The 25,300-nt window shown below is 38.7% G+C and overlaps 1 protein-coding gene across 13 annotated transcripts in view; it reads left to right on the top strand.

Moving 5' to 3' along the window:
• The window catches only part of LOC144684536 (general transcription factor II-I-like), a 188,307-nt gene that overhangs the window by 117,677 nt on the left and 45,330 nt on the right, over positions 1-25,300 (top strand). For 11 of the 13 annotated variants that reach the window (XM_078548414.1, XM_078548412.1, XM_078548423.1 and 8 more), the window contains 9 exons: positions 1,810-1,872; positions 5,108-5,206; positions 9,449-9,514; positions 11,095-11,278; positions 14,157-14,215; positions 16,860-16,931; positions 19,033-19,216; positions 19,869-19,927; positions 22,708-22,770. In XM_078548414.1, the coding sequence (XP_078404540.1) occupies positions 1,810-1,872; positions 5,108-5,206; positions 9,449-9,514; positions 11,095-11,278; positions 14,157-14,215; positions 16,860-16,931; positions 19,033-19,216; positions 19,869-19,927; positions 22,708-22,770 (849 nt within the window). The remainder of the gene's footprint in view (positions 1-1,809; positions 1,873-5,107; positions 5,207-9,448; positions 9,515-11,094; positions 11,279-14,156; positions 14,216-16,859; positions 16,932-19,032; positions 19,217-19,868; positions 19,928-22,707; positions 22,771-25,300) is intronic. The other 2 variants (XM_078548416.1, XM_078548415.1) reach the window with 1 other exon arrangement.

Genomic DNA, 25,300 nt, shown 5'->3' with positions numbered 1-25,300 from the left:
TCTAATATTAAAAATCTACCATACTACCAATTTTACCAGTAACCTTTGGGAAAAATAAACACAATGTTTCTTAACTTCTGGCTAAGTGAAACATTTCACCCCCTCTTTTGAAATCAAGCTAGTCTGATGAATTTAAAAATGCAAATGTTCCCTTTACCCTTCATATTCTAAAACTTCACCCATGTTTACCTACTTAACATTTCAAACCTAGCTTATCTTCTGATACATCAAAGCCTTCAGACCAGCTGCCTTTAATTCAATTAAGTGTGTGTCTGTCTGTCTCTCTCTCACTCTCTCTCTCACACCACACACACACCCTCTCTCTCTCTCTCACTCACACACACACACTTTTTGCTAATTGGATTTTCTTCTTTTGTTAGTTTTTGCTAAACACAAGGCAATGAAAGTAATTAGATATAGTCCACAAAGGGCCATGGGCACATCTCTCCATCAGCGAGAGACAGTTGGTTATATATAGCTTATGGGGCACCAATCTGCAAGTGTGAGGCAAGGCAAGGAGGCAGACCGCCAAGACCTACCACAGCTAGTATGGGGATTGAACCCTCGCTATTGGCGTAATTCTGTATCACACTTTAGCCATCTAGCCAACTAAGCTAACCAAACCCTCACTATCCTTAACTGACAAGACAAGCTGGAACCCCATGCTCTTATTACCCAATAACCAGTTGCACGTATGTATGTGAGAGCAGCACAGTCTAGTTTTTTCTCTTGCTTTCTGCTGTTTCTCTTCCCTTGTTCCCAGTCACAAGTGGAGCACCATTCCATGTGGAATTGCAGATGTGAGCAACTATGTTGCCATTGTGTAGCAGTATATTTTGAGGCTCCATTGGATTACAGTATATTGCTATTCCAATGTGAATAGTTCTAATCTGTTACTTACAACATTCCTTCGATTGCTAAAACTCCGAGTAATTGGAAATATCTTTCATCCACAGTGAAATCATATAGAGTAACTGTATCCTTGCTAAATCTTGCCCACTAATGGCACTTCTCTATTTTCTTTATAATGTAAGATATTGTTGGTTTTATAGAATTAGGTGTTCATAATAATCCTATCACTTTAGTAATAACAGGAGAAATATTACTGAACATCTTAAGGCTTCAGACTTCCTGTTACTGATGGTACTTTGGTAAACCCTGTATATGGAGGTTGAATGAGGGAAGAAAAAGGACCTTGTGTAGGTATAGTTTCTTTATATTTTGAATTGAATTTAACCATATATTTACATAGCTCCTCCCAAACTTGCACCACAGATTCCAGAAGATTTGGGTTTGTCCCCCGCACTCTGCCTTGAACATATGATCCAGGCTGACACTTCAGTACAGCACTGAAAGAGTGTTGCACAGTTGGAAGTGTCATCTTTCTGATGAGATGTTAAACTGAAGCCCTGTTATCCCCTCAGGTGAATGTAAAATATCCCATGGTACAACTTGATGAAGAGCTGCAGTTTCATGACCAACATTAATTCCTCAACCAATATCGCTGAAGTAGTTTATCTAGTCATTTATTTCATTGCTGCTATTGAGACCTGACTGTGTGCAAATTTGCTGTTGTTTTTCCTCCTCCACAATAGTAACTGCACTTCTTAATTTCATAAAATAAAATCATTTAGCTGTGAATTTTCTTGGGAATATTCTGAGGTCACAAAAGGTGCAGTATAAATCCAAGTTCTCGCTTTTTTTCTTGTGTTAATTGTGACTGTTACTTGTAGGAAAATGTTTTATGAACACAAAATGTGAGATTTATCTTTATTAAATGATAAATATTTTGTATTTGTGTTTTCTTAGATTCGACTCAGCAGGAATATTCTGAAACTAGTGAAGATCCAGAAGTAGAAGTTACTATTGAAGGTAGTAATTCGGTTTTTGGATATTTAACTTGTTTGGAAATGTACACAGTGCTATATCTGTTATATGTTGAATGTTCACTTATGAGTTTGGCATTCAGTTTTGGTTTCCCTATTTTAATCCAAAACGCTTGTGTTCTATAATCTATAAATAGCTACATATGGAGCTGGATGTTTTTGTTTCTCCAGAAGTTTTATTCCTGCGTTTCTGACATGGTCTTTTCCTCTCTCATTTATTAAAATATGTTGGAGGTATCATTTTGTTTATCATAATCCAAAATCTTAAATTAGTCGAGAATTTTAGAAAATGACATAAGAAGCTCTTGATTCTTGAAAACAAAATAACTTGTTACTCCCTTCTAACTGAATGATTGAGCTTCCACAGCTCTCTGGGGTAGAGAATTCCAAAGATTCACCGCCCTCTGAGTGAAGAAATTCCTCCTTATCTCAATTATAAATGGCTTACGCCCTTATTCTATGTCCTCTGGTTCTAGATTACCAGCCGGGGAAACATCCTATCAACATCTACCTTGTTATACCCTTGAAGGGTATAACAAGGTAGATGTTGATAGGATGTTTCCCCGGCTGGTAATCTAGAACCAGAGGACATAGAATAAGGGCGTAAGCCATTTATAATTGAGATAAGGAGGAATTTCTTCACTCAGAGGGCGGTGAATCTTTGGAATTCTCTACCCCAGAGAGCTGTGGAAGCTCAATCATTGAACATGTTCAAGACAGAAATTGATAAATACGCGGATACTAATGACATCGAGGGACATGGGGATAGTGGGGAAAAAATGGTGTGGAGGTAGGTGATCAGCCATTATCTGTTTGAATGGCAGAGTAGGCTTGACAGGCTGAATACCCTTTCCTGCACCTATGTACCTACGTTCACTGAAGAGCTTCATGATTTCTTCAGTTGTGAAGGACAAATACTTGATTAAAAGTAATATTTTTGGGAGTCAGAGAAATTACCAGGGGTAAAAATTTTGAGCCACCAAGCTTAACAAAAGCATGTATTGGAGTCTGTCTTTTGGAGTAGTGGTAGTGCTGCTTTGAAAAATGGGAATTTCCCATCTGTCTGTATACTCGTAACAAATGACACAAAAAGCCATGAGCGAGAAGGAGGCTTAGTAACTGGAGTTGTCATAATAGAAACTTCCTTAGTTCATCAAAATTAACAACTGTGGTATGTTATTCCTTGAATCTGTTATATCTAGTGAAAAAAGTATGGATATGACATGGATAGGCAGAGATTAATATGGTGGAGAGAGAGTATGCAATAGAATATGGTGGAATAACAAAAATATATAATCAAAATAATTGTAGAGGAAATGAGGATATGATGGGAGAGGAAGAAGGCACACAAAGAGAAGGTTGCGGGGGGGTGGTGGTGGTAGAGAAGATTATGGGAAAGTAAGAGGAGGGTGGAAAAGAAAGAGGCAAAACTTAATCCCAATTTCAGATAAAACGTTGAAAACAAAGTAATGTTTAAAAACTCACTAAACTAGGTTGTAAAATTGTATGTCTAGTACACTTGGTACTTTGTAAGACTATCACTGAGTCTGTATCAATTGACATTTTCAACATGATAGACTTGTTGCATACCAGGGATATGGAACAAATGAAGTTGAGGTACAGATCAGCCTTGATTGAAGAGAATGGCAAAACAGGCTTGATGTGCTGAATAGTCTTCTCCTGTTAGAGCAAATTGATTATACTATGTTTAATTTCTTTGGTACAACTATCCCTTGTTTAGCAATCATAATGTGTTCCTAAAAAAAAGGCATGCTAAATGAAAATCACTTGTGATAAGGGTGGGTTACATTTTTTTACCTGTAATTTTTACATTAAAAATCTATTGGCTGCTTTGAACCTAACTGGCTCAAGGATCCTGTTAATAACTTCTCCCTCCCTCTGCCTCCTGCTCCCTGCCACTCTTGATCCTCTCGCTAGCTGCCTCTCCCGATGATGATCCTCCTCGCCACCCACCCCTCTTGCTTCCTCCCTCTTGCTGATTCCCTCCCCTGACCCTTCCACTTGCTGCTGCCTGCCTCCTGCCCCCTTGCTCACTCCTACTTGCCCTTGCTCGGAAGAGGGGCACGAGTAGGGAGCCGTGGGGGTTTGAGAGAGGGAAGCAGCGAGAGGGAGGTGGCAGTTAACCTCTCAAAAACAAAAATGGAGGCAGCACTATTTGGGGAAACTTCCCTAATTACAGACTGTGCTAAAATGAGACCATGCTAATGGAACATGCTTTAATGGGGGATACCTATGTACAATTTCCCTTTCCAGAGGTTGAGTTTTAAAGATTGTCTACTCTTGGCATTGTAGCATCGGAGGAGAATTACTAAAATGAATTAGTTTTCACATTTTGGTGTGGAAATTTAGCTCCAACTGGCTAAATAATTTCTCAAAAAAATGCCATTGCAACTGAGGCCAGTTGCACGGTCTGGAAGAGGATAAAGGAACTGGGCTACTAAAGAGAACAGAGGAATCTTGTTTCTGCTGACTGAGAGCTGTGAGTGTTAGTAGTTGAAAATAAGCCCCTTGAAAACATTGCCCGTGTAAAAGTCGAACCCTTAACTTTTTGCCTAAAAAATGGGTCTCAAAGATTCGACTTGTAATTGATGGTCTACATGCAACTGGTCATAATGGGTAATAATTCCCTGATATTCTACCTGTAACTAATAGTAATCCTATATCCACTGATATTCTCACTGGAACTGTAGCCAGAATCTCCCTGCATTGTACAAGATGCTGTCAGGTATCCAGGTCATGCAATTTCTAATAGGCTTCATCTCTCTTGCTGCTTCCTTGGTCTTTGGTTCTGTTTGGAGGTGACAACTCTGACCTGGGAACTTGAGACTGATATTTTATAAGTCAAAACTAGGAAGCACAGACTGACTTGGACAAAGGGTGGTAATTTTGGTTTTTAAGTGTTGTAACAGTATCATGATGTTATTATGTTCAGACTTGTGATTTAGTGCTTCAGTCCCATAGAATCACTCTTAAACATGAATCAGAAATGTTCAGCAAGTGATGATACTTGCTTCCACAACAATTGATTCTGTTCCAGTATCAATAAAAGTGCAGTATATATTGACCTTCAGGTGTCTAAAGGATGCTCAATATTAAATTGACCTATTCGGATGAGTATGAAGCCTCCATTTTAAAAAAAATAATAAATTTCATGGATAGGGTTAAAGGTAAAATTCTTAAACTGCATTTTCTGTTTTCAGACGATGAATATTTCCCCCCAAATAAGCGACCAAGGAATACTGTACAGCCAACAGATGCTGGGGCCACGGTGAAACGGAAAAGTAGGGAGTTCAATTTTGGTGAGTTAATAACTTATACACTTGAAAAAGTTGCCTTCAATTGCAAGAGAATCAGGAGACAAGCCACCAGAAACCTGTTGGATTCCATTTATCCGGTGGTCATACCTCATTAAATAATCTGGAATTTAAATTGTTTATTTTAGAGGGTCTACATGTAAATAATTTTTCAATGAATTTCCACAACCCCCTCCAATAATATGTGCAACATACCCTAAAAGTAATTAAACATTTATAAACAATGGATGGATTTTTATAGACTGAGCATGCAATGTCCGCTGACAAACTTCTCATGGGTTGTATATTATTTGCACTGTTTCTCGGTCTTGGCAATTTGGCTTTCCATTGTTGTTATAGTTGGTACAGTAAGTCCCCGCTTTAAGTTGCCCCATTTTAAGTCGTTCCATTTTAATGTCGCGCAGTTTATAGGGCCGGTATTCCATTTTAGAGTCTTGGCTTCGTATTAACGTCATTTTGCATCGGTGTGGTGTAGGGTCGCATGACCTAATTCGCATCATTTTAGAGCAAGTGCGAGGAGAGGCGATCGAATGCTCTCGAAGGAACAGTGATTTTTTTTCTCTTAAAAACTCTGCAGCAAAGTTCTTAGTGAAGAATATCCAAAGCAACAGGAATTTTTTTACAAGGGAGAAGTTGAAGCTTGGGTTGCTCATCTTTGTGCAGAAAAGGCCCATTTCTTGACTCTGACCCAGGTGTGCCCGCTGTGGAGCTTTACTTTGGGTGAGTCAGAGAAGCCATTTTAAAGTCTGTGAGAGCGAGGCATTTGCTGAAGGTGAGACAGAGAAGCCATATTAAAGTCCTTTTAGATTGAGATTGTTTCAGGCTTGTGATTTAGTGCTTCAATCCCTTAGAATCACTCTTAAACATGAGTCAGAAACGCCCAGCAAGTGATGGTAGTGAGTCTGCTGCTGCGAAGAAAACAAGAAAAACTATCACCCTAGCAATGAAATTGGAGGTTTTAAAACGCCTTGAGGCTGGAGAACGAGCAGTTGATATTGGTAGAGCGCTTGGACTACCCCCTACGACGGTGAGAACAATCCGTGGTAACGCTGAAAAAATCAAACAAAGTGCGCGAAGCGTTACACCTTTAAGTGCTGGCAGGGTAAGTCGGACCAGAAGCAGCATCATGGAGAATATGGAAAGACTCTTGGCGGTCTGGATTGAAGACCAAAACCAGCGCCAGGTGCCTCTTAGTTTGATGGTCATCCAAGCAAAAGCTAAAAGCCTCTATGACGACTTGCAGAACGAGCAGGGTGAGAGTTCACAGTCAGAAAGTTTCAATGCCAGTCGTGGGTGGTTCGAGCGTTTCAAAAAACGTTCCTATCTGCATAGTATTAAAGTGACTGGTGAAGTGACTAGTGCCAATACAGAAGTGGCTGATGAATTTGCTGCCTATTTGAAGAGAATCATTGAAGAAGGTGGCTACTCACCGAAACAAGTCTTTAATGTTGATGAAACGGGGCTTTACTGGAAGCGTATGCCAAGGAAAACTTACATCTCCAGAGAGGAGAAGACGGCGCCAGGATTTAAAGCTGCTAAAGATCGCCTGACTGTTCTGCTTGGTGGGAATGCTGCAGGAGATTTCAAGTTTAAGCCCTTGGTGGTGCACCATTCCGAGACACCAAGGGCTTTAAGGGGTTATTCCAAGGAACATTGTGTCATTTGGCGTTCAAATAAGAAAGCCTGGATGACAGGAGCACTCTTTCAAGAATGGTTCTCTCTATATGCCATTCCTGCCTGGAGGGAATATTGTGCAAGAGAAAATATCGCCTTCAAGATATTGCTCCTCTTGGATAATTGTCCAGGTCATCCTATCAACCTTGATGACTTATCTGAAAATGTGAAGGTGATTTTCCTGCCTCCCAACGTGAATTCATTGCTACAGCCCATGGCTCAGGGAGTAATAGCAGCATTCAAGGCCTACTACCTGCGCCGTACCTTTTCCCAGCTCATCAGTGAAACTGATGGCGAGAATGCGCCATCAGTCAGGGAATTTTGGCGTGGCTACAATATCCTCAAAGGCATCAACAATATTGCTGATTCATGGGATGAAGTCACGTCGTCATGTCTGAATGGTGTGTGGCGGAAGATGTGGCCTGAGTGTGTCAGTGACCACGGAGGTTCTCATGACACTGTCCCTGAGGTTCAGCGTGAAATCCTCACCTTGGCAAGGGAAGTTGGTTTTGATGAAGTGGATGAGGCTGACGTGGTGGAATTGCTCGAGTCCCACGGAGAGGAATTGTCCAATGAAGACTTAATGCAGCTAGAGAGTCAACGAGCAGAAGAGGAAGACCGCACTGAAATACCACCCCCTCAAATTTTGTCAACAAAACGACTGTCAAGAGCTTTCCAAATCATGGAAGAGGCAATGGAAATCTTCACAGAGGATGACCCAAACAGAGAGCGCAGTGCCAAAGTGAACAGGGCAATCAACGATGGCATTAACTGCTACAAAGAGATCTACCAGCAGAAGAAAGAGAAAACCGTCCAACAGTCCTTGGATAAATTTTTCAAGGTTGTTGACAGCCCTGGCTCTCTGACCCATTAACTGTAACTCTACCAGGACCTGGCTGTTCAACCTACACTGCCTTCAATTCAAAACTAAAATCACTCCAGCTTCAGTCATTGAGCTTCTGTATGCAGAAGATGCCAATGTCTGCACTCAGTGCATGAGAAAATAGGCCTTTCATGACCAACATCCAGAAAACAAAGGTCATCTTCCACCCATCTCCCAAAGCACAACAGCACATCCTGTCGATTAAGATCAATGTGGACCATCCTTCACACATAAGCTCCTTCTTAATGAAGGCAGACATGGTAGTGATGATTAATTCCGTTGTCTGTGTGTCAACTCAGCCTTCGGCCAATTGAGGATAAGAGCATTTAAGGACCAGGGTCTCAAACCTGAGACTAAGGTCATGGTTCACTGGGCAGCAGCAGTCATCTTTGCACTCCTACCTATGTTTCTGTGACTTGGACAACCTGCAGCAGGCACCTCAAATTACTAACGGTAGTGTCTTCAAAAGAACCTCCAACCCAGTGGCAAGAAAGGTGGTTGAACAGCCAGGTCTTCTCCCAAGCCAGCATGCCCAACATCGAGGTGCTAATCACTCAAAGCCACTTCTATTGAAACAGTTTAGGGATGTCCTCAAAACATCCCCAGTGAGGTGAGCCATCTCCACTGACTGACCAAAGTGGCGAAGGTTCATTCAGGAAAGCACTGAGCACAGAGGGACTTCTTCAGAAACATGCAGAGGCGAAGTCAAAGCAGAGAAGAGTGCACAAACCTCCAAACAACTCAATTAACTGACCTTCAAAGCAACACGTGCTCCACATGTAGCATCATCTGCAGATCGTGCGCTCATTGGACTTATCAGCCATCTTGGAACCTGTGAAACCAGAGAGGAAGCAGGTCATCCCTGATCCCGAGGGACTGCCTAAGAAGAAAGAGAGACTGGTGAGTGTTACTTAATTTGAATTTATATAGTATTCCTTTTGTACTTGGTGATTTATTTTACAAGTTATTTCAGCTAGGAATTCACACTACTGATGTGTACAGTGTTTTCAACCTGTACATTGGTTTCTCCAGGCAAGAAATGTCCGAAAGAACCCAACTCCAGTTTTAACATTGATTCCAATGGGAACCTCTGATTCACTTAAAGTTGTTTCACTTCAAGTCGCGATTTTAAGGAATGCAACTACAACTTTAAGTGAGGACTTACTGTAGTAGCTTGTCAAGAAAAATTTGTTTTGTGTTTCTTGGGATGGTTTATAAACAACTTCTGTTCCAAACATTCAATTATGCCTGTATGGCAAAAGAAAGAAACAAAGATTGTATTTGGGCCTTAAAATTTCAACAGTATGATGCACAATGTAATTTTAGATTTGACAACAATCTGCTATTTTGTAATGTGTAATTAGTTTTTTTTTAACCGTTATATGCACTAATGTTGGGACCAGACTTTTTGAGCAAGTGCTTTTTGTCAAGGTTATTTGTAGGTGTATTCTATCTCTGCTGCACGACTACTGTTGCTCATGTGTACAGTTGAACTCAGGATTAAGGATTTCCATGTGTATTCATTGTTTTTCATAGTTACCATTGCACTGCATAAATTTGCCAACTGATCTGATTGTTAATGCTATTGCTGAACACTGTTTACAGTCTGTACTATTTTGTTTTGTTGAACTCTCTTCATAAATTTGAAAAATTACTTTTTTAAAATGCAGAGCAATGGAATGCCAGAATTACGGAGTTGAGAAAACAAGTTGAAGATCTTTTTGAAAGGAAATATGGTAACTATTTTATTTAAATCTATTGTACAATGCTAAACAGAGTGTGCTATTAAGCTACCTCAAGTGTTGTTTATCTAAATATGGATTAGTACACTTGTGCTCTTTAGTGCATAGTGTATAATACGGAAGAGTTGGTTAGTAACTACCTGTATTGTATGCCTGCTTAAATCACGTACTTCTATTACTTTAGAGAGGTTTCAGTTGAAGAATTGTGCATTGAGTTTTAGTAACTATGGATAAAAGTTGCCTATAGTGTCAGTATGTTTTATAAATGAAAAAGGCGTATTTTAGGTAAATATTTGATATCATTACTAAACTCTGTTTATGCAAACAATTTTTAAAAAATTATATTCTGCATCAAAGATCTGTGGCCAATTTTTATGGGATGTACATTAAATGATTATTTATTTTTGACATCTTTTACACTGGAGTGGTTGCGGGGAGGAGTTGGTGTTTTGCACAAGCAGGACATGCATGGGAATATCAAATGCTTTGGATGCATAAACTATCAACAATGCTGGCTGCATTTCTCATTTAATCACCTATTCTTTCCAAAAGTTATTGTTCACTCTTGATCTTAGAAGCAATGGTTGGTTTGTGCACTCTATGGATGTCATAAATTAGCTGCTTCCTCTGCATTGATGGAAGATCTTGCGAGTCTTTGGAATTCTCTTCCCCAGAGAGTGGTGGAGACAGGGCCATTGAATATTTTTAAGGATAGATGGATAACCTTTGACTCCCTTGTTAGTCGTTGGGGTAAATGGAATGTGTTGAGGCCACTCTCGGATCAGCCATCACAGCATTGAATGGCGTGACAGGTTCAAGGGGCTGAATGGCCTACTCTTGCTCTTAATTTATATGTTCGTATGCTTCGAAAGGGAATTGGCTATTTTCATAGGGCTATGAAGAAAGAACAAAAGAATGAGACTGTTTGGATAGCTCTTTTGGAGAGTTAACATGGGCATGATTGGTTGAATGGTTTCCTCTATGTTTTAAATTCTATGATTATAAATGCTAACTGATGAGGATGTTGAGGTCTATAAGACATCTTATTTCCCTCCTTGCCCCAAGCCATTTTGACTGCTCCGTTTTTCTACTTGAGTAATTTAGTCTACAACATTGTGTGTGTTTACAAACTCTGAGAGTATTGCACATTTTCTTTGCTTTAAAGAGCATCTTCCATACACTCCACCCAGCATAATTTAGAACTTGCTGCAAGTGCGTTTGCTTCATTCAATCAGTGCGAGGTGTTTCAGGCACTCCAGGACAAAGCAGGCCCTTCTCTAGAGCATGAGGATTGGGAGGGTTCTGTAAGAAAGCCTCATGATGTCTCAAAAATGTATCAAAAGCAGTTTCCCCAACAAGAACGTTCTCGAGTGACGTCACTCTGGTAGCATCCGGAGAATTAAAATTCTACAATTTAGATAATATCTTTTTCGCATTCAAAACAGGTATGCTCTCTATTTTAGAATATATAATGCAAAGTGGAATGTAAGGAATTAGAACAAGTATTGTGTGAAACCATTGTAAACGATTGAATATGTGACTAGAAGTTTAACACTATTATGTAAAACTTTTAGCTCAAGCCACTCTTGCTACTGGACCAGTTGTGATCCCATATCCACTCTTCCAGTCCAACTCTGAAGATCTTTGTGTTGATGGTCTACCCGAAGGCATTCCATTTAGGCGGCCATCCACCTATGGCATTCCAAGATTGGAGAGGATCCTACTAGCAAAAGACCGAATAAAATTTGTTATAAAAAAGTACGTTTTTATTGCGAACTTACCATGAAATTAGATGATCTTGCCTTTTGGTACAGGAATTTTGGCTGCTTAAATCAGGCCACAAACAAGTGCGGTATGTTGGATCCTCTAGTTTTTGTTTTGCAGTCTTTGATCTGTCAAGTGTCATTTATGTACAGTAAAATGAGCTTCAATTCTTAAAGGAGAAACTAATTTTTAACAGCAGATGTAGAGAGATGAATCTTGGCACTTTGCTTGGAATTTTCAAATTTTTGGTCACTTTACATGATGGGATGATTTTTGGTAACTTCATAAGATTTTGTTCATCATAGAAACACACTACCACTTCTTACACCCAGTGTCAGCATTAATTGAAATTAAAGATCCAGAAGTGACTACTAATTTTCAATGACTCCAAGCTATAAAATCCTCACTGAAATTATTAACACGCCTTTTGTGCTTTGAAGTAAAACGGTTCAGTGGCCAACTGTGAATATTTTAACCTTCGGCAGTGTGATTTTGCGTGTTATTTCTTCACTTACAAGTCAAGAAAAGGATTTATTTTAGTTATAAAGTGATTAAAATCTCCACAGGACCAAGAGCTTCATTTGGAGTTAGAAAATGAAGTTTCGGCTGGATACTATACCTAAAACTTCAGAGAAGTTGTTGCATATATTTTACGTTATCACCGTCTAATTGGAATTTTGGCGCATTGAAATTCTGATAATGTTCTTGTTTAGAGGGGTGAAGGGCCATGCCTGATATTAATATTTGTACCCTAAATTGGATTGTACCTGCAGACTTTCTGTCTGTAGCATCTTGTAATTTTACCAAGTATTGCCCCTTGGATCTGTCTAGTAGCTAGAATGGATCTTGTTTTTGATGGATCTATGCTGGACATGCGATTATCTTGTCAAAAGTGATATCTCCTTGCCATGTTTTGATTGCTTTCCAATATGTGAAATGCAGGAGAAAAAACATCTAATGTGTATGGTCATATTCTTTCTTTTAAGGAAAGTTGTTGCTCAGTTCTAATACTCTTGCTTCTGATTCCTAACTAGTGCACAGCTTAGTGTTGGCTCCTTTTCTGACTCCAAAGTTATTGTGCGGTCTACTGCCTCCCTCTCCCTGTTGTGTGCACCAAGTGAGAGTCTATGAGTTCAATTGCTTGTCTGCTATATTTTTAAATTAGTGGACCTATTGCACTAGTCCATCATTAGAGGATAAAATTCTACGGGGGCATGTTGCCGTAGTCCAAGTAGTGGATTGTCATATTGAATTCGGACCATTTTAGGAATATAGGTACTGCACATGGAATTGGGGGTAATATATTGTTATGGATTGAGAATTGGTTAGCAGACAGGAAACGGAGTAGGATTAAATGGGTTTTATCTCAAAGTGGCAGGCCGTGACTAGTGAGGTACTGCAGGGATCAGTGCTTGTGCCTCAGCTATTCACAATATGTATTAATGATTTGGATGAGTGAACCAAACTTGGAGGAAATGAGTGGTGAGGAGCATGTTAAGAGGCTTCAAGGCAATTTAGACAGGTTAAGTGAATGGGCAAATACATGGCAGATGCAGAAAACGTGGATAAGTGTGAAGTTATCCACTTTGGTAGGAAAAACAGAATGCCAGAGTATTATTTAAATGGTGAAAGATTGGGGAATTTGATGTACAAAGGGAACTTGGTATCCTTGTACACCAATCACTGAAAGCAAGCATGCAGGTGCAGCAAGCAGTTAAGAAGGCAAATGGCATGTTGGCCTTCATTGTGAAGACTTGAGTACAGGAGCAAGAATGTCTTACTGCAGCTGTACAGGGCCTTGTGAGATCACACCTGGAGTATTGTGTGCAGTTTTGGTCTCCTACCTAAGAAAGGATATACTTGCCATTTGAGGGAGTGCAGTGATGGTTCACCAAACTGATTCCTGCGGTGGCAGGATTGTCGTGTGAGGAGAGGTTGGGCCTACTAGGCCTGTATTCACTGGAGTTTCGAAGAATGAGAGAGGATCTCATTGAAACGTATAAAATTCTGAGAGGGCTGAACAGAACGGATGTAGGATTGATGTTTCATCTGGCTGGGGTTCTAGAACAAGGGGTCACAGCCTCAGGATATGGAGTAGGCCATTTAGGACTGAGATGAGGAGAAACATCTTCACTCAGAGGGTGGTGAGCCTGTAGAATTCTGTACCACAGAAGGCTGTGGAGGCCAAGTCATTGAATATATTTAGGAAGGAAGTAGAATTTTAGAGTCTAAAGGCATCAAAGGGTGTGGGGAGAGAGCGGGAATATGGCGTTGAGATAGAGGATCAGCCACGATCATATTGAATGGTGGAGCGGACTAGAAGGGCCGAATGACCTATTTCTATTTTCTATGAGTAGCAAATGCATGGACCCATTTTCCTTCTATACAAAAGAATTAGTACTGTAACCTGGGGAGAAGCAGCTTTTGTGTGAGAAGGGATAATAAATTAGAGTATAGTTTGGTCCTCAAATACTTATTTCTTTGAAGAATGCATAATTAGGATTGGAAGCTCCATGTGTGGAAAATTGTAGTTTTGACTTTGTCTCCCCTTTACTACAGCTCCAGTTAAGTTTTTTTTTTGACTTCACAGTAACCTGTTAAACTAAATGGTTTGTTTTCCATACAAGTGTTTGTTTCTAAATATAATTAAGCTAACAGATTTTTCTAACATATGTTTTCAAAGGAATTCAGACTTGTGTCAAATTGTAATGGTGTTATTTAATTGTTGTTAATAATCAGACAACTTTTTTGCTGTAAGGCAAAGTACTCAATTCTCAGTTATCTCATCACTCATTGCAGGTAATGGTGCAATTAACAATGGATGCTTTTACAGGTGTGTAGTAAATTTGGTTAATTTTTTTTATTCTTCCAGACCAGAACTGTTAGCAAATGAGCATGAAGAAACAACTCCAGACAAAACTGTCCCAGGAGGTATGAATTCAAATTTTGTTCAATATCTATGTATAATCTGTCATCTGCACTGCCTTTGTTGGGTGACAAGACTTCTATTTATATTGCTGGGGCTGAATGTCAACTCTCTGACAACTCTTACCTCCACCTGGACCATGACCCCACTTCCAAACAACAAACATAATTTTCTAGAACATTATCCACTTTATATCCTCTGGAGATTTTCCACCACCCCATCCTCATCTTCCTGAACACAATTCTCCACCCCTACATAAGCTGCTTCTACCTCCTGAAGACCCACAAATGGGGTTGTCTATGTGGACTGCAATTCTTTTGGTGCCCCCTCGCTTCAGCAAATTTCAGGTTTATGTTAATAATCATTGCCTTTTCACTACAAATGTATCTATGAACTACATACCTCATCATGTGCCCTCTGTTTCCTTGAACAACAATCCAACTACTCCTGTCAACCATTAGTCTCTTCTGCTTCGCTGAACTTGTGCTCACATTCAACAAGTTTTCCTTCAACTCCATTTATTTTCCTTCAGATAATTGGTCCCACCTATAGAACGATAACCCAGAAGAAGGCCGTTCAACCCATCATGCCAGATCTTTTGAAAGAACTGTCCAATTAATCCCATTCCTCTGCCCTTTCCCTGTAGCCTTGCAAATATTTTCCCCATCATTCATATTTACCCAGTTCCTTGTTGAAAGTAATTCTTAAGCCTGTTTCCACCACTCTTTCAGGTAGTGTATTCAGACCATCATAATTCTCGGCATTAAAGAGTCTCCTTATCTCGCATCTGGTTCTTTTACCAGTTGCTTGAAACCTTAGTCTGTGGTTAATGAGTTCTGTCACTGGAACCACTTTCTCCTTATTTACTCTGTCAAGACCCCTTGGACTTTTGTACCTTTAGTTTATATTGTGTCTCTCTACATTCCTTCTACCAAAGTGCATCATTTCACTTTTTTTTTTGCATTAAGTGTGTCTGCCCATTTCACCAAGTCTGCCTATCCTTATGAAGTCTGCTACTATTACCCTCACTGTCAACTACATTTGAGTTTCGTGTCATTTGTCTCTCTTTGTAGGATATGTTGAACACTTTATTAAAGTCCTACTTCCTACTGTTTCCCCTCGTGGGGGAATCCAGAACTAGGGGGCACAATTTAAAAATAAGGGGTTTCCCATTTAAGACAGAGTTAAGGTAAAATTTCCTCTGTTGGTCATTAGCCTTTGGAATTCTCTTTCCCAGAGAGCAGTGGAGGTCGGCCATTGAATATATTTAACGCTGAGTTAGACATATTTTTGATTGACAAGAAGTAAGAGTTATGGGGGCGGGGCAGGCATGAAAGTGGAGCTGTGGTCACAGTCCGATCAGTCATGACTTTATCGAATGGCAGAGCAGGCTTGAGGAGTTCGATGGCCTACTCCTCCTTTTTCTTACCATATGACCTCCTGAAAACCCTTCCCTGATCTTTGACCATTATGTAGATGACTTGACTCTGTTTTCTGCTCTTGGCTTGATCTAGATTTTTTTATTTTGTATCAAATTTTCACATCTCCATACTTTTTGCATGGTCCATTTCTGACTTTCCGCTTCGTTCCTGGATTCCCTGTCTTTGGAGATGAACTGTCTGCTGACATTTATTACAAACCCACCATTCCCACTTATAAAAACTGCATTCCCCTTTCAATTTCTTTGTCTCCACTATATCTGCTTTGATACCTGCTACTGGAGGTTCCAAAGTGTCATCCTTATCCCTTATAAAAACTGCATTCCCCTTTCAATTTCTTTGTCTCCATTATATCTGCTTTGATACCACTAGAGGTTCCAAAATGTCATCCTTATCCCTTAGCGATGGATCCCCTACCGTGATTGACGGAACCCTTCCCTGACGGCACCATTTATCTCCCATGCTTAGGCTGTTGCCTCTCCTTGCTTCGCTCAGTTATGTGATAGCATCCCCTGTCTTTGCCTTCCACGGCATCAACGTTTGATAGATCATCTAAATACATTATAGCCTGTATTATTTAACTTATTGTCCACAGCCATATTTTTATTCTTTTTTCCCAATCATAAACTCCTATCTTCACATTCGTAATGGAAATTGCTTTAATAAACATTGAAACAGCAAACTTAATGCCAAAAATAAACAAGTTATATAAATCATTGAGACATTTTTCTATGATGGGAAAAGACAAAAGACATTGAGTAAAAGCAAATGCTCATGTAGACCTTGTTCTAAAAATGCATTTTTCTAATAGTTTAAAAAGATTTATCTTCTAAATGAATGTATCCCATTAACCTAGCATTTTATTTGCAATTTATTATATTCGACCATCTGGCGCTGTGCTATGCAGCTAAGTGGTCCACTAAGTGAAAAGGTTTGGACACCATTGTCTTATTTACAAATTTTGTAGAAGCATAATATATTGTATTATCACCTGAAAGATATATAAAGTTAATGTAAAACACTAAACTTATTTATACTCTCAGTTTTCTGATGTGCTAAATATTTTACTAAAACAGTTTGTATATATCCTAAAATGGTTACTGTGTGATTGATTTTTGTTTTGATTATTTTTAAGTGATTGACTTGGGAATTATTTGTTAGATAAGGAGTTCAGTATCTTTACAGAATTCTAAACATTTTCAATTTCCAGCAAAAGAAGAGTGGAATACCAGAATCACCAAACTAAGGAGAATGGTTGAAGAACTTTTCAGCAAGAAATATGGTACACTTTCTTTTAGTTGAATTCACTTCTATTTCTTAGCTGTACTGACCATCACACAATTGAAATGTCCAGCTCTGCAAAAAGCTCATTTTACTGACTTGATGCATGCATTGATCCTGATGTTAAGGGCTTGGAAAAGAAACAATTTATGATAGTTTCTGCCCCCCCACCTCCCCCAACACCAAAATTGTGTATTGCCTATGGTTACGTGTTGGAATACCAATTTCTTTTTTTACAGCCATGGATAATAACCCATGCTTCTTAGCCTGCTGGAAGTTCAGAAGAAAACCAGCTTGCATTACATAGCTGTTGACAAAAATAATTAGCTAGCAACACAGTTGCATAAATTGCTACAATAAATCACAATTTGAAGTCCTTCAAAAACAGTGTTTGGGAATTGATTCTGGATATCAAGTGGTAACCTTAGAAATGACTTGTTGACATTACCATTAATGGATGTAGGGCAAATAATACATGGCTGGACAGATGATAGCACTGTAATTTCATGAATCAATAACAAGACAGGACCCATTACATGATCTTCTGTCAAGATGCAATCCAATTTGGTGTGTGAATCAACTCTTGGTTTAATATTTGGTCAGGACAGATAAATATGCCAGCAGGTGTCTTGATCATCTGACAGGTTATCATCACTTGAAGAACCACATCTGGATTGTCTAGGATATGTTATGGATGTAAGGATACCCAGAGACTGACTGACTGACTTTTCCTTCACTGGGAAGTCACCAGTATCATAATTTCTACTCCAAGGTTAGGGCGATTCTAATGGATCCACTTGTTTTCTACGTTTGTCTGATTTCCAGGTTGTTACAGATGGTCGTAAGCTTAAAGCAACCCTTTGATTTCATACTTTTAGAATATCAACCATGTTGTCTTCCTTGGTTTCAGGGTTAGTAAGTTATAAGCTTATTTGTCAGATTTAACTAGTGCTAAGTTGCTGCTCTGGGTGTTGAGAGTTGTCCTTAAAAGCCATTTTCATTTGGCACACTGACTTCCCATGAATGTTGACATTAGGTGTAGCCAAGGAAAATCTGGATAAAGCTGATTTTTGAGCAGGTTCGCTGAGTTGGACAAAAAATTGAAAACTGTACCAGTTGTGTTGACTGGCAAATGCAAAAAGCAGAGCATTTAAAGCTTGAGGTGAGCAGTGTTTGCTGGACAGAAGCCAGCAATAGTTATCTAGTTATCTGGAATAGCAGCAGCAGGTTGAACCAAAGAATGGGGATTAGAAGGGTGATGATGTATGGACAGCCTCGCCTATTACGTCCCAGGCAAGAAGGAAGGGAGAAGAGGAGTGAGATAAAGAAACAGCAACACAGTGGCAGATGTGGAAGTGAGATACCATGTGCCCTGACTTGCGTTTTGCTGTGCCACAGGAGACCTACTATTTTCTATAAAATAGAGAATGAAACTGTGTGTTCTGCAGTTTTGCCACTTATATAGTTACCCAAATAAAAGGTAATTAATCATGATGCTTCAGTTTGGTCATGGTTATACTGATAACCTGCTGTAGCCAATGAGTGCATCAGTCAGTGTACAACTTTGAGTCAGCTGTGAGGCCTTGAATTGAGTCTGAATTGGTGCTAGTGTGGGAACAGTATCTGGTGTGATCCTGGTTTATAGTTATACAAATGTAACACCTTTAAGTGAATTAACATTTTGGCGATGGGATTATGGAAAATTCTGCAGTCGATACAGCGTAGTAGGATAAACTCAATTACCCCATGCTCCTGGAATGGAGTCCTGCTTGAAGGGGGCACAAATCACAGTTAGGTCTCTTGAAAGTGAATTGGAACACAGAATTGGCTCTACAATGAGTTGCCTTGTGGGAAGTGCAGTTTGGGTTAATTCAGCCTAATTTGCCATGCAGGGCTAGCACATCAATGGTATAGATTCTGTGACAACGATCTTTAACATTTTTAGCAATCATAGTTCAGATGAAAACTGATCAACCTCAAAAATTAATTTGGTTTCTCTCCACAGATTCTGCCTGGCCTGCTGAGCATTTCCAGCATGCGTTTATTATTGTTAACATTGTGTTGTTGACTTATTGTAATTCTGATGTTTCACTTGCTTACAGCTGAAGCCATGGGACAGACGCAAGCAATGATTGTGCCCTATCGTAAGTTTGAATCTCATCCTAAAGAACTGTATGTGGAGGGCTTACCTGACAACATTCCATTCAGAAGCCCTTCTTGGTATGGTATTCCTAGGCTAGAGAAGATCCTACAAGCAAGTGATCGGGTTAAGTTTGTTATTAAAAGGTTGGTTTAGTTTCCTTTTTATTTTATTGCAGCAGTTTTAAGATGCAATCTTTAAATTTTAGACTTCTCGTTAGTTGAACTTTATTTTTTAAAATTCTGTCTGACTGAGAAATGCTGGAGAGAAGTAAAAGCAGCGCAATTCACATCAAACCGACTTTAAGCTATGTTCCATCAAAACAGAGTGAGGTGTAAGTGATCAGGATGAACTTTGGGCAAGTGTTGCATACCATTAAATTTTGTGCTTCAGAGTGGGCAGTCATTCTTAATTGGTAATTTTGGAGTATTTGCTATGAGAGCTAATACTTATCCAGCAACAGACTCTATGCTTCAAAGTGCATGTTTAAATTGTTCAGAGCAATACTAGATGTACACCCCAACTTGCTTTGCTAATGAGTTGACTGTTTAATTAGAATTACATTGCATTGTTAATTTTGGCAGTACTAAGTCTTGATCAATAAACTCCATGTTTTGAGGAGTTGTGTGGCTCTTTTTGTATAGTACATCAACTGCTAAAGGGTTTACTTAGTTTATGAAACTTGAAAGTTTTATTCAATAGTAAAAATTTAGGTTTAAATTTAATCTTTTGGTTAAGACTGGAACACTCATTTTCTTTTCACTTTATTTAGTTCATAATCAATTTTTATTCTCCTAGATCAGAATTACTGGTTAATGAGCAAAGTGAATCTAATATACAGCGGTTAAACTTAACAGGTAAGAGCCCTTTCCCACTCCATACTATCTTGGTATAAGCTAAATAAATGCAGATATTTATGGGGGGTGGTGTTAATCAGCACATTAAGTGCTATGCTGTATATTTGACATTAGGCATCAGCCATGGCTCATTGGTAGCACTCTTGCCTCTAAGTTAGCAGGTTGTGTATTAAAGACCAACTCTAAATTTGAACATGTTGCGGTTAATTTTCACCCACTCAACCTGCCGGAGGGGCCTTTTAAAATCAAATATTTAGACTTGCTTCCCTCTTCCATTTGTAATTGTGCTGGCCAAATTTTTTAATTGTTGACTGCATTCAGGTGACTGAGGTGCCTGCTGGAAACAGACAAGAATCTTATGAATTTATACATATCAGGGTCCTATTAAATCATTACATCATTTTGCTAACCACCATAAACAAGTAAAACTCCCTAGTGCTAAATGACAGAGGAGAAGAAATGGTCTTTGAATTGTATTTACATGTCATGCTAACCATATGTCCTTTGGGGCTTATGCTCAACTTTGTCTTCTGTTATCTGCTTTAGTACTGTCCTGTCTTGGATCCAAAATTTCAGCACATTCTACAATGGCTTTGTCATTGCCTTCTAGATAAATTAAGTTTGTCAATGCATGTTGCTAAATTTAAAATATTCTGTATGTTAAACTGGGAACAGCAGTAAGCTAGAGAGTTGGGAGAGCCAAAGTAAATATTATAATAATCCATTATAATTTTTGTAGCCTGTTACATGGCTGTAATTAAACTGACAAATAAATATGCATGGGTGTTAAGTGATCTGTTGCTGTTTTACACATTGTATGCAAATTAGCTGCCAAATTCAAACAGTGGCCCCACTTAACAATATTTCATTGGTTATGAAACAATTTTGGGACATCATGTGGCTACAAAAAGTGCTGTATTAATTCATTCTGTCTGCTTTGCCTTCCATTCCTTCCTGTCTTATGACTTAGTCAGAGGTATAAATGCTTTGGTACCCTAATTAGCTGACTTCTGAGTATCAATAACACTATTATGAACCACATGGTGCTAAGTCCACCTGATTGCTCAATACAGTAATTACACAAAGCACACTGACACTGTCTTACAACAGAATTTTTTTTGAAATGTGCTGATGGCAATGTCATTTAACCTTTGTAACTATAGATTTTTGTTGCTAATGATTATTTCTGTTAATACACTATTTTCTCACCCATCCATGTCATTTTCTGAGCAAATGAAGTGGGTGGGTCACTCATTTGTCTGAACTTGGACTTTTTAAGAAATTCAGATGGAACGGCAGCTATTCAACACTCTCCTGATGAGTTTCATTGTGTTTAACTAGATTAGATGATCAAATAGGGGCACTTTAGTAATATTTTTGAAGATTGAAGTGGCTAAGATCATCCTTGGCGTGTGTGTGTGTGTTTTATTGAGTCATGTGCCATTTTACTCTACAATGCCCTTGGGATGGAAGTTGAACGGAATGAACAACTGTGGCTGTGAGCTTTTATTATGTTTGCTGTTGGAATGTGAAAAGTCTGTGTTAGCAGAGGGAGATTCAATTGAATAACTTACTTAAAAGTAAAATACATTGGAATGTCATGGTCCTTGTACCTTACCTGGAATTGTGATTCAGTCAAGTATGTGGAAGAGATTTTTTGGGGGTGGGGAACAATGGTGAGTAACTTTTCTTACTGTTTACTTTGGCCTTTTAATTTTTGACCATCATTGGCTGCCATGCATGAGTGTTGGAAATTTATAAAGGCAAACTCTGAATGTATTCAATCTGTTTCTCCGTTATTCTCTTTCACTATAACGTAACTAGTTTTGTTTCCACATACAAATACTCTATCTAGCTCTCATTGTAAAGGTGTTAATTGCTTGTGAAAAAAATACTAAATTTCTCTAATTCACAGTCTTAATTCTGAACTTAAGAATTTAAAGAATAAGTCTTGCATGAGAAATATAAGGAACTGGTGTACAATTATTAATTAAAGTGTAATGCTGCAAAAATTACTTGAGTTATCATGTACGTATTTCATTTTAGCAAAACTTGTTTAGATCTTAAGTATGCTGGCTAACTGGATATTCAAATTGGTAAGTTAGAACTACGAAAGGTTCAAATCCTAAATGTTCATCAAAATGTAGGTTTAAGTAAACGATGGACTATATACACGGGAGTAGCATAGGGGAAATGCAAGTTTATTTAACCATCTTCCCCTTCCATCCCTATGATGGAAATTTGATCTTAAAGTGCTCTTTACCAAGTGTTTATTTCATCTTGATAAAAAAGGATTGACTTTAATGGACCATGTCTTTCTCAACAGTCCAGTGAAGCTGTGCTTACAATGATTTTAAAACTTTATTCATTCAACTTAGGACATTTTTGTCGTCATTTGCTTCATCCTTGTTGATAAAATGTTGGAGAGAAGCAATAAATAAATGTTGTTATATTTCAGGCTTTCTTGAAATTATTTTTGGATGTAATTAGTGAGTTATTATGATTCATGTCTCTCTATGGTAGCAACACTGATGAGTTTAGGAGAAGCTGTATTCCAAAAACAGGTCATTTGGTTCTGTTTACTGCTTCAGGTACACGTAATGTGCATTTGCAGTTGAATAATCTTTCAGATTGACATTTGAAATGGCCCAGGAAATCTTACTATTTTGTCTTTATCAGCTTTATATTCCATGCTGGTTCATCTGTATTTTGCAGGCTATATATGTGTCGCTTTTATTTTTGTATTTTCCTTACTGCATTGTACTTTCTGATTTATGCAGGTTCTGACCCTAACACTGATCATTTTAGGGACAGACTGATGCCATCTTTTGCTGATGCCTCAGGTACCACGGACTGTTTTTAATCAATGGCACTTTCATGTTTCAGCACAAAAATGTCATTATCTGAACCTTGTCATACTTTTTTCTGGTGCAACTAGAAAGGCAGTACATTATAAAAATGCTTTAGTTGTGCACAACTAATGATCATCACACGCAAAGGAGTTTAGAAAAATGAACTGAAGAACTCAAAACAGCATGTGGTATCAGTCTGTTTCTAATATAATAAACATACATGATATAGACTTAGTACATATATTTTTATAAACTACTCAAGTTTTGGATAATACCATTATTCATTCCTCCTCAGGAAGAAGAAACCAATGTCTAAAGTTAACATAGGTTGGAACCTGTAAGCCTGTGCCCTGGATTAAAATGTAACTGAACTAAGTGATCCAGCAGAACTAAAGCTAAAATCAACATGCAAGTTCATCTGTTTTAGTTCTTGATACTTCCTTAACTTCAGCTCAGAATCACTTGTTACAAACTTTTCATAGATTCACATGGCCGATTGACTCTGGTAAAATATTCACTCAGTTGTGGCTTCAGTACAGCAGAGTAGATTTGTTTCTGATTTTAGTTTAAAGTAAATATTTTCCACCATAATATTTTATATTCCAGCAACTAATAGGTGCCATGGTAAAGCATATTCCTTTCAGCAGTTCAAACTGAGTTTAAATAAGGAGCCTGTTAACTATGCTGATATTAAAGCATAACTAAATTGCATAGATTACTTTGCCACTATAGCTAAGTTTTTCTCTTGAGCTGATTAGAGTATCTCTGCACTAAAGAGAAAATGTTCTTATGTATATTATCCTTCAAGAGCAGTTGTTGCATTCAAAACTATATTTAAGGAATTTGCACTTGCAAAGCGTTTTCCATTTTGCTTTGCCAGAATTCTATATGTATCTATTATACTTAAAACATTCAATAAGCTTGACATGGGCAGATGAGTTAAGCCTTTGGCCAAGTATTTAACTTCTTCCTCTTAAGTCTTGGATTCAACCGTTTGGCATTATCTAAGCCATAGTGCCTGTATTTCTAAGTAATGGAGAAGGCAGCATTCAAAGTTTTAATTTGTTTTCCTTCACTCATTATGTTATAACACATCTCATACCCTGCACAATCCAAAGCTTGTAGTCTTCCCCACATTGTTTTTATATATATGGATTTACTCATGAACTAAACCCTATTTGAAAGTGGGTCCAATCTGTTGTGTTGTGTAAAATCCAGATGTGCCATTTTTCTCGTTAGTGTATTATGGATATAATTATATCACTGATCGCATCTCAGTGTGCAACTCAGGCCATCCAAAGTTACAAAGTACTGCATATGATGCAACATAACATATTTTGCTGAACAGCCAACTGCCACCTGAATATGCTATTTATCATGAAAGCAATAACTTAGGAGTTGAACAATAATTTTAAATGATAGTTCATGATTAGGGTATGATAGTTGTAGGGAAGTTCAATGTCATAATCCCAATATGTTATGCACATAGCTGGAAGGCTTCAGGGATGTCTCTTACCTCCAACAATATACTTGGGAAAATTTCTTGGGATTTATGTGACGAGGGTTAAGTATTGTCTATTTTGAAAAGCCCATTTTGTTCTGTCACCAGGAAGGCTCAACTTACTATTTAACTTCTAACTTGTCAGGGATATCAAAGACTAAATTGGTCCCAGGTGTGTGTAGCTAGACAGTTACATTATTTAGTTACACTTGCCACACTACAGTTTAGGATTATATTGTAATATTCAGTATCAACAATTAAAGCGGTACAGTTCTAAAAAGATGATCCTCCTTCAGGTACTGTACTGTAAGAGGGCTTTTGTGACTGTGGACTTACATTGGATTGGTCCATGTTTATGTTTAGGAAGGTACTGCAGTGGTTTGCTGTTGTCTTCTGCAGTATGACTATCCAGGAAATACTCCCGCTGTTACCACCTGCCATCTAGCTTATTGGAAGGATTTACAAGCTGACAACCGACCAGATTGGCCACATTATGAACGCACCTTCTGTGGCCATCAAATCCTTAAGTGGGACTTGGACCCAGAGCTTCTGGCCCAGAGGTAGGGACGCTACCACTGTGCCAGAAGACGACCTCATATATAATTGATCCGCAGACCAAAATTGAATTCAGTAAAGTCCCGCCGTTCACGACAACTTCTTTCACAAATTTGTTTACCTGCACAAAAGTCCTTGTTAAACAATGTCTCCAGTAAAATTGTCTTGGGCAGGATCTTACGGTTGCGAGCAGGAGGCGGGGCCCGCCAGGTGGAACTCCCAACGTCACCCCACGTCATTTCTATTTTCAGATCGGTGGAGGCGCAGCCAAGTCAGCTGCGCGCCCGCCGACCCGTCAACGGCCTATTGAGGCCATTGAAAAACTAATTAGAGTAATTAATGGACCTGCCCATCCAACCTTAAGGTTGGTGGGCAGGCCAGGAGCCCTGGCAGGCTTCAGAAAAAGCATGAAACCTCATCCACGGGCGGGATGAGGTTTCATGAGGGTATTTAAATTTTTAATAA

Source organism: Cetorhinus maximus, chromosome 9 (genome assembly GCF_964194155.1).
Source record: "Cetorhinus maximus chromosome 9, sCetMax3.hap1.1, whole genome shotgun sequence".
Lineage (NCBI taxonomy): Eukaryota > Metazoa > Chordata > Chondrichthyes > Lamniformes > Cetorhinidae > Cetorhinus > Cetorhinus maximus.
This window is presented reverse-complemented; position numbering and strand designations above follow the sequence as displayed.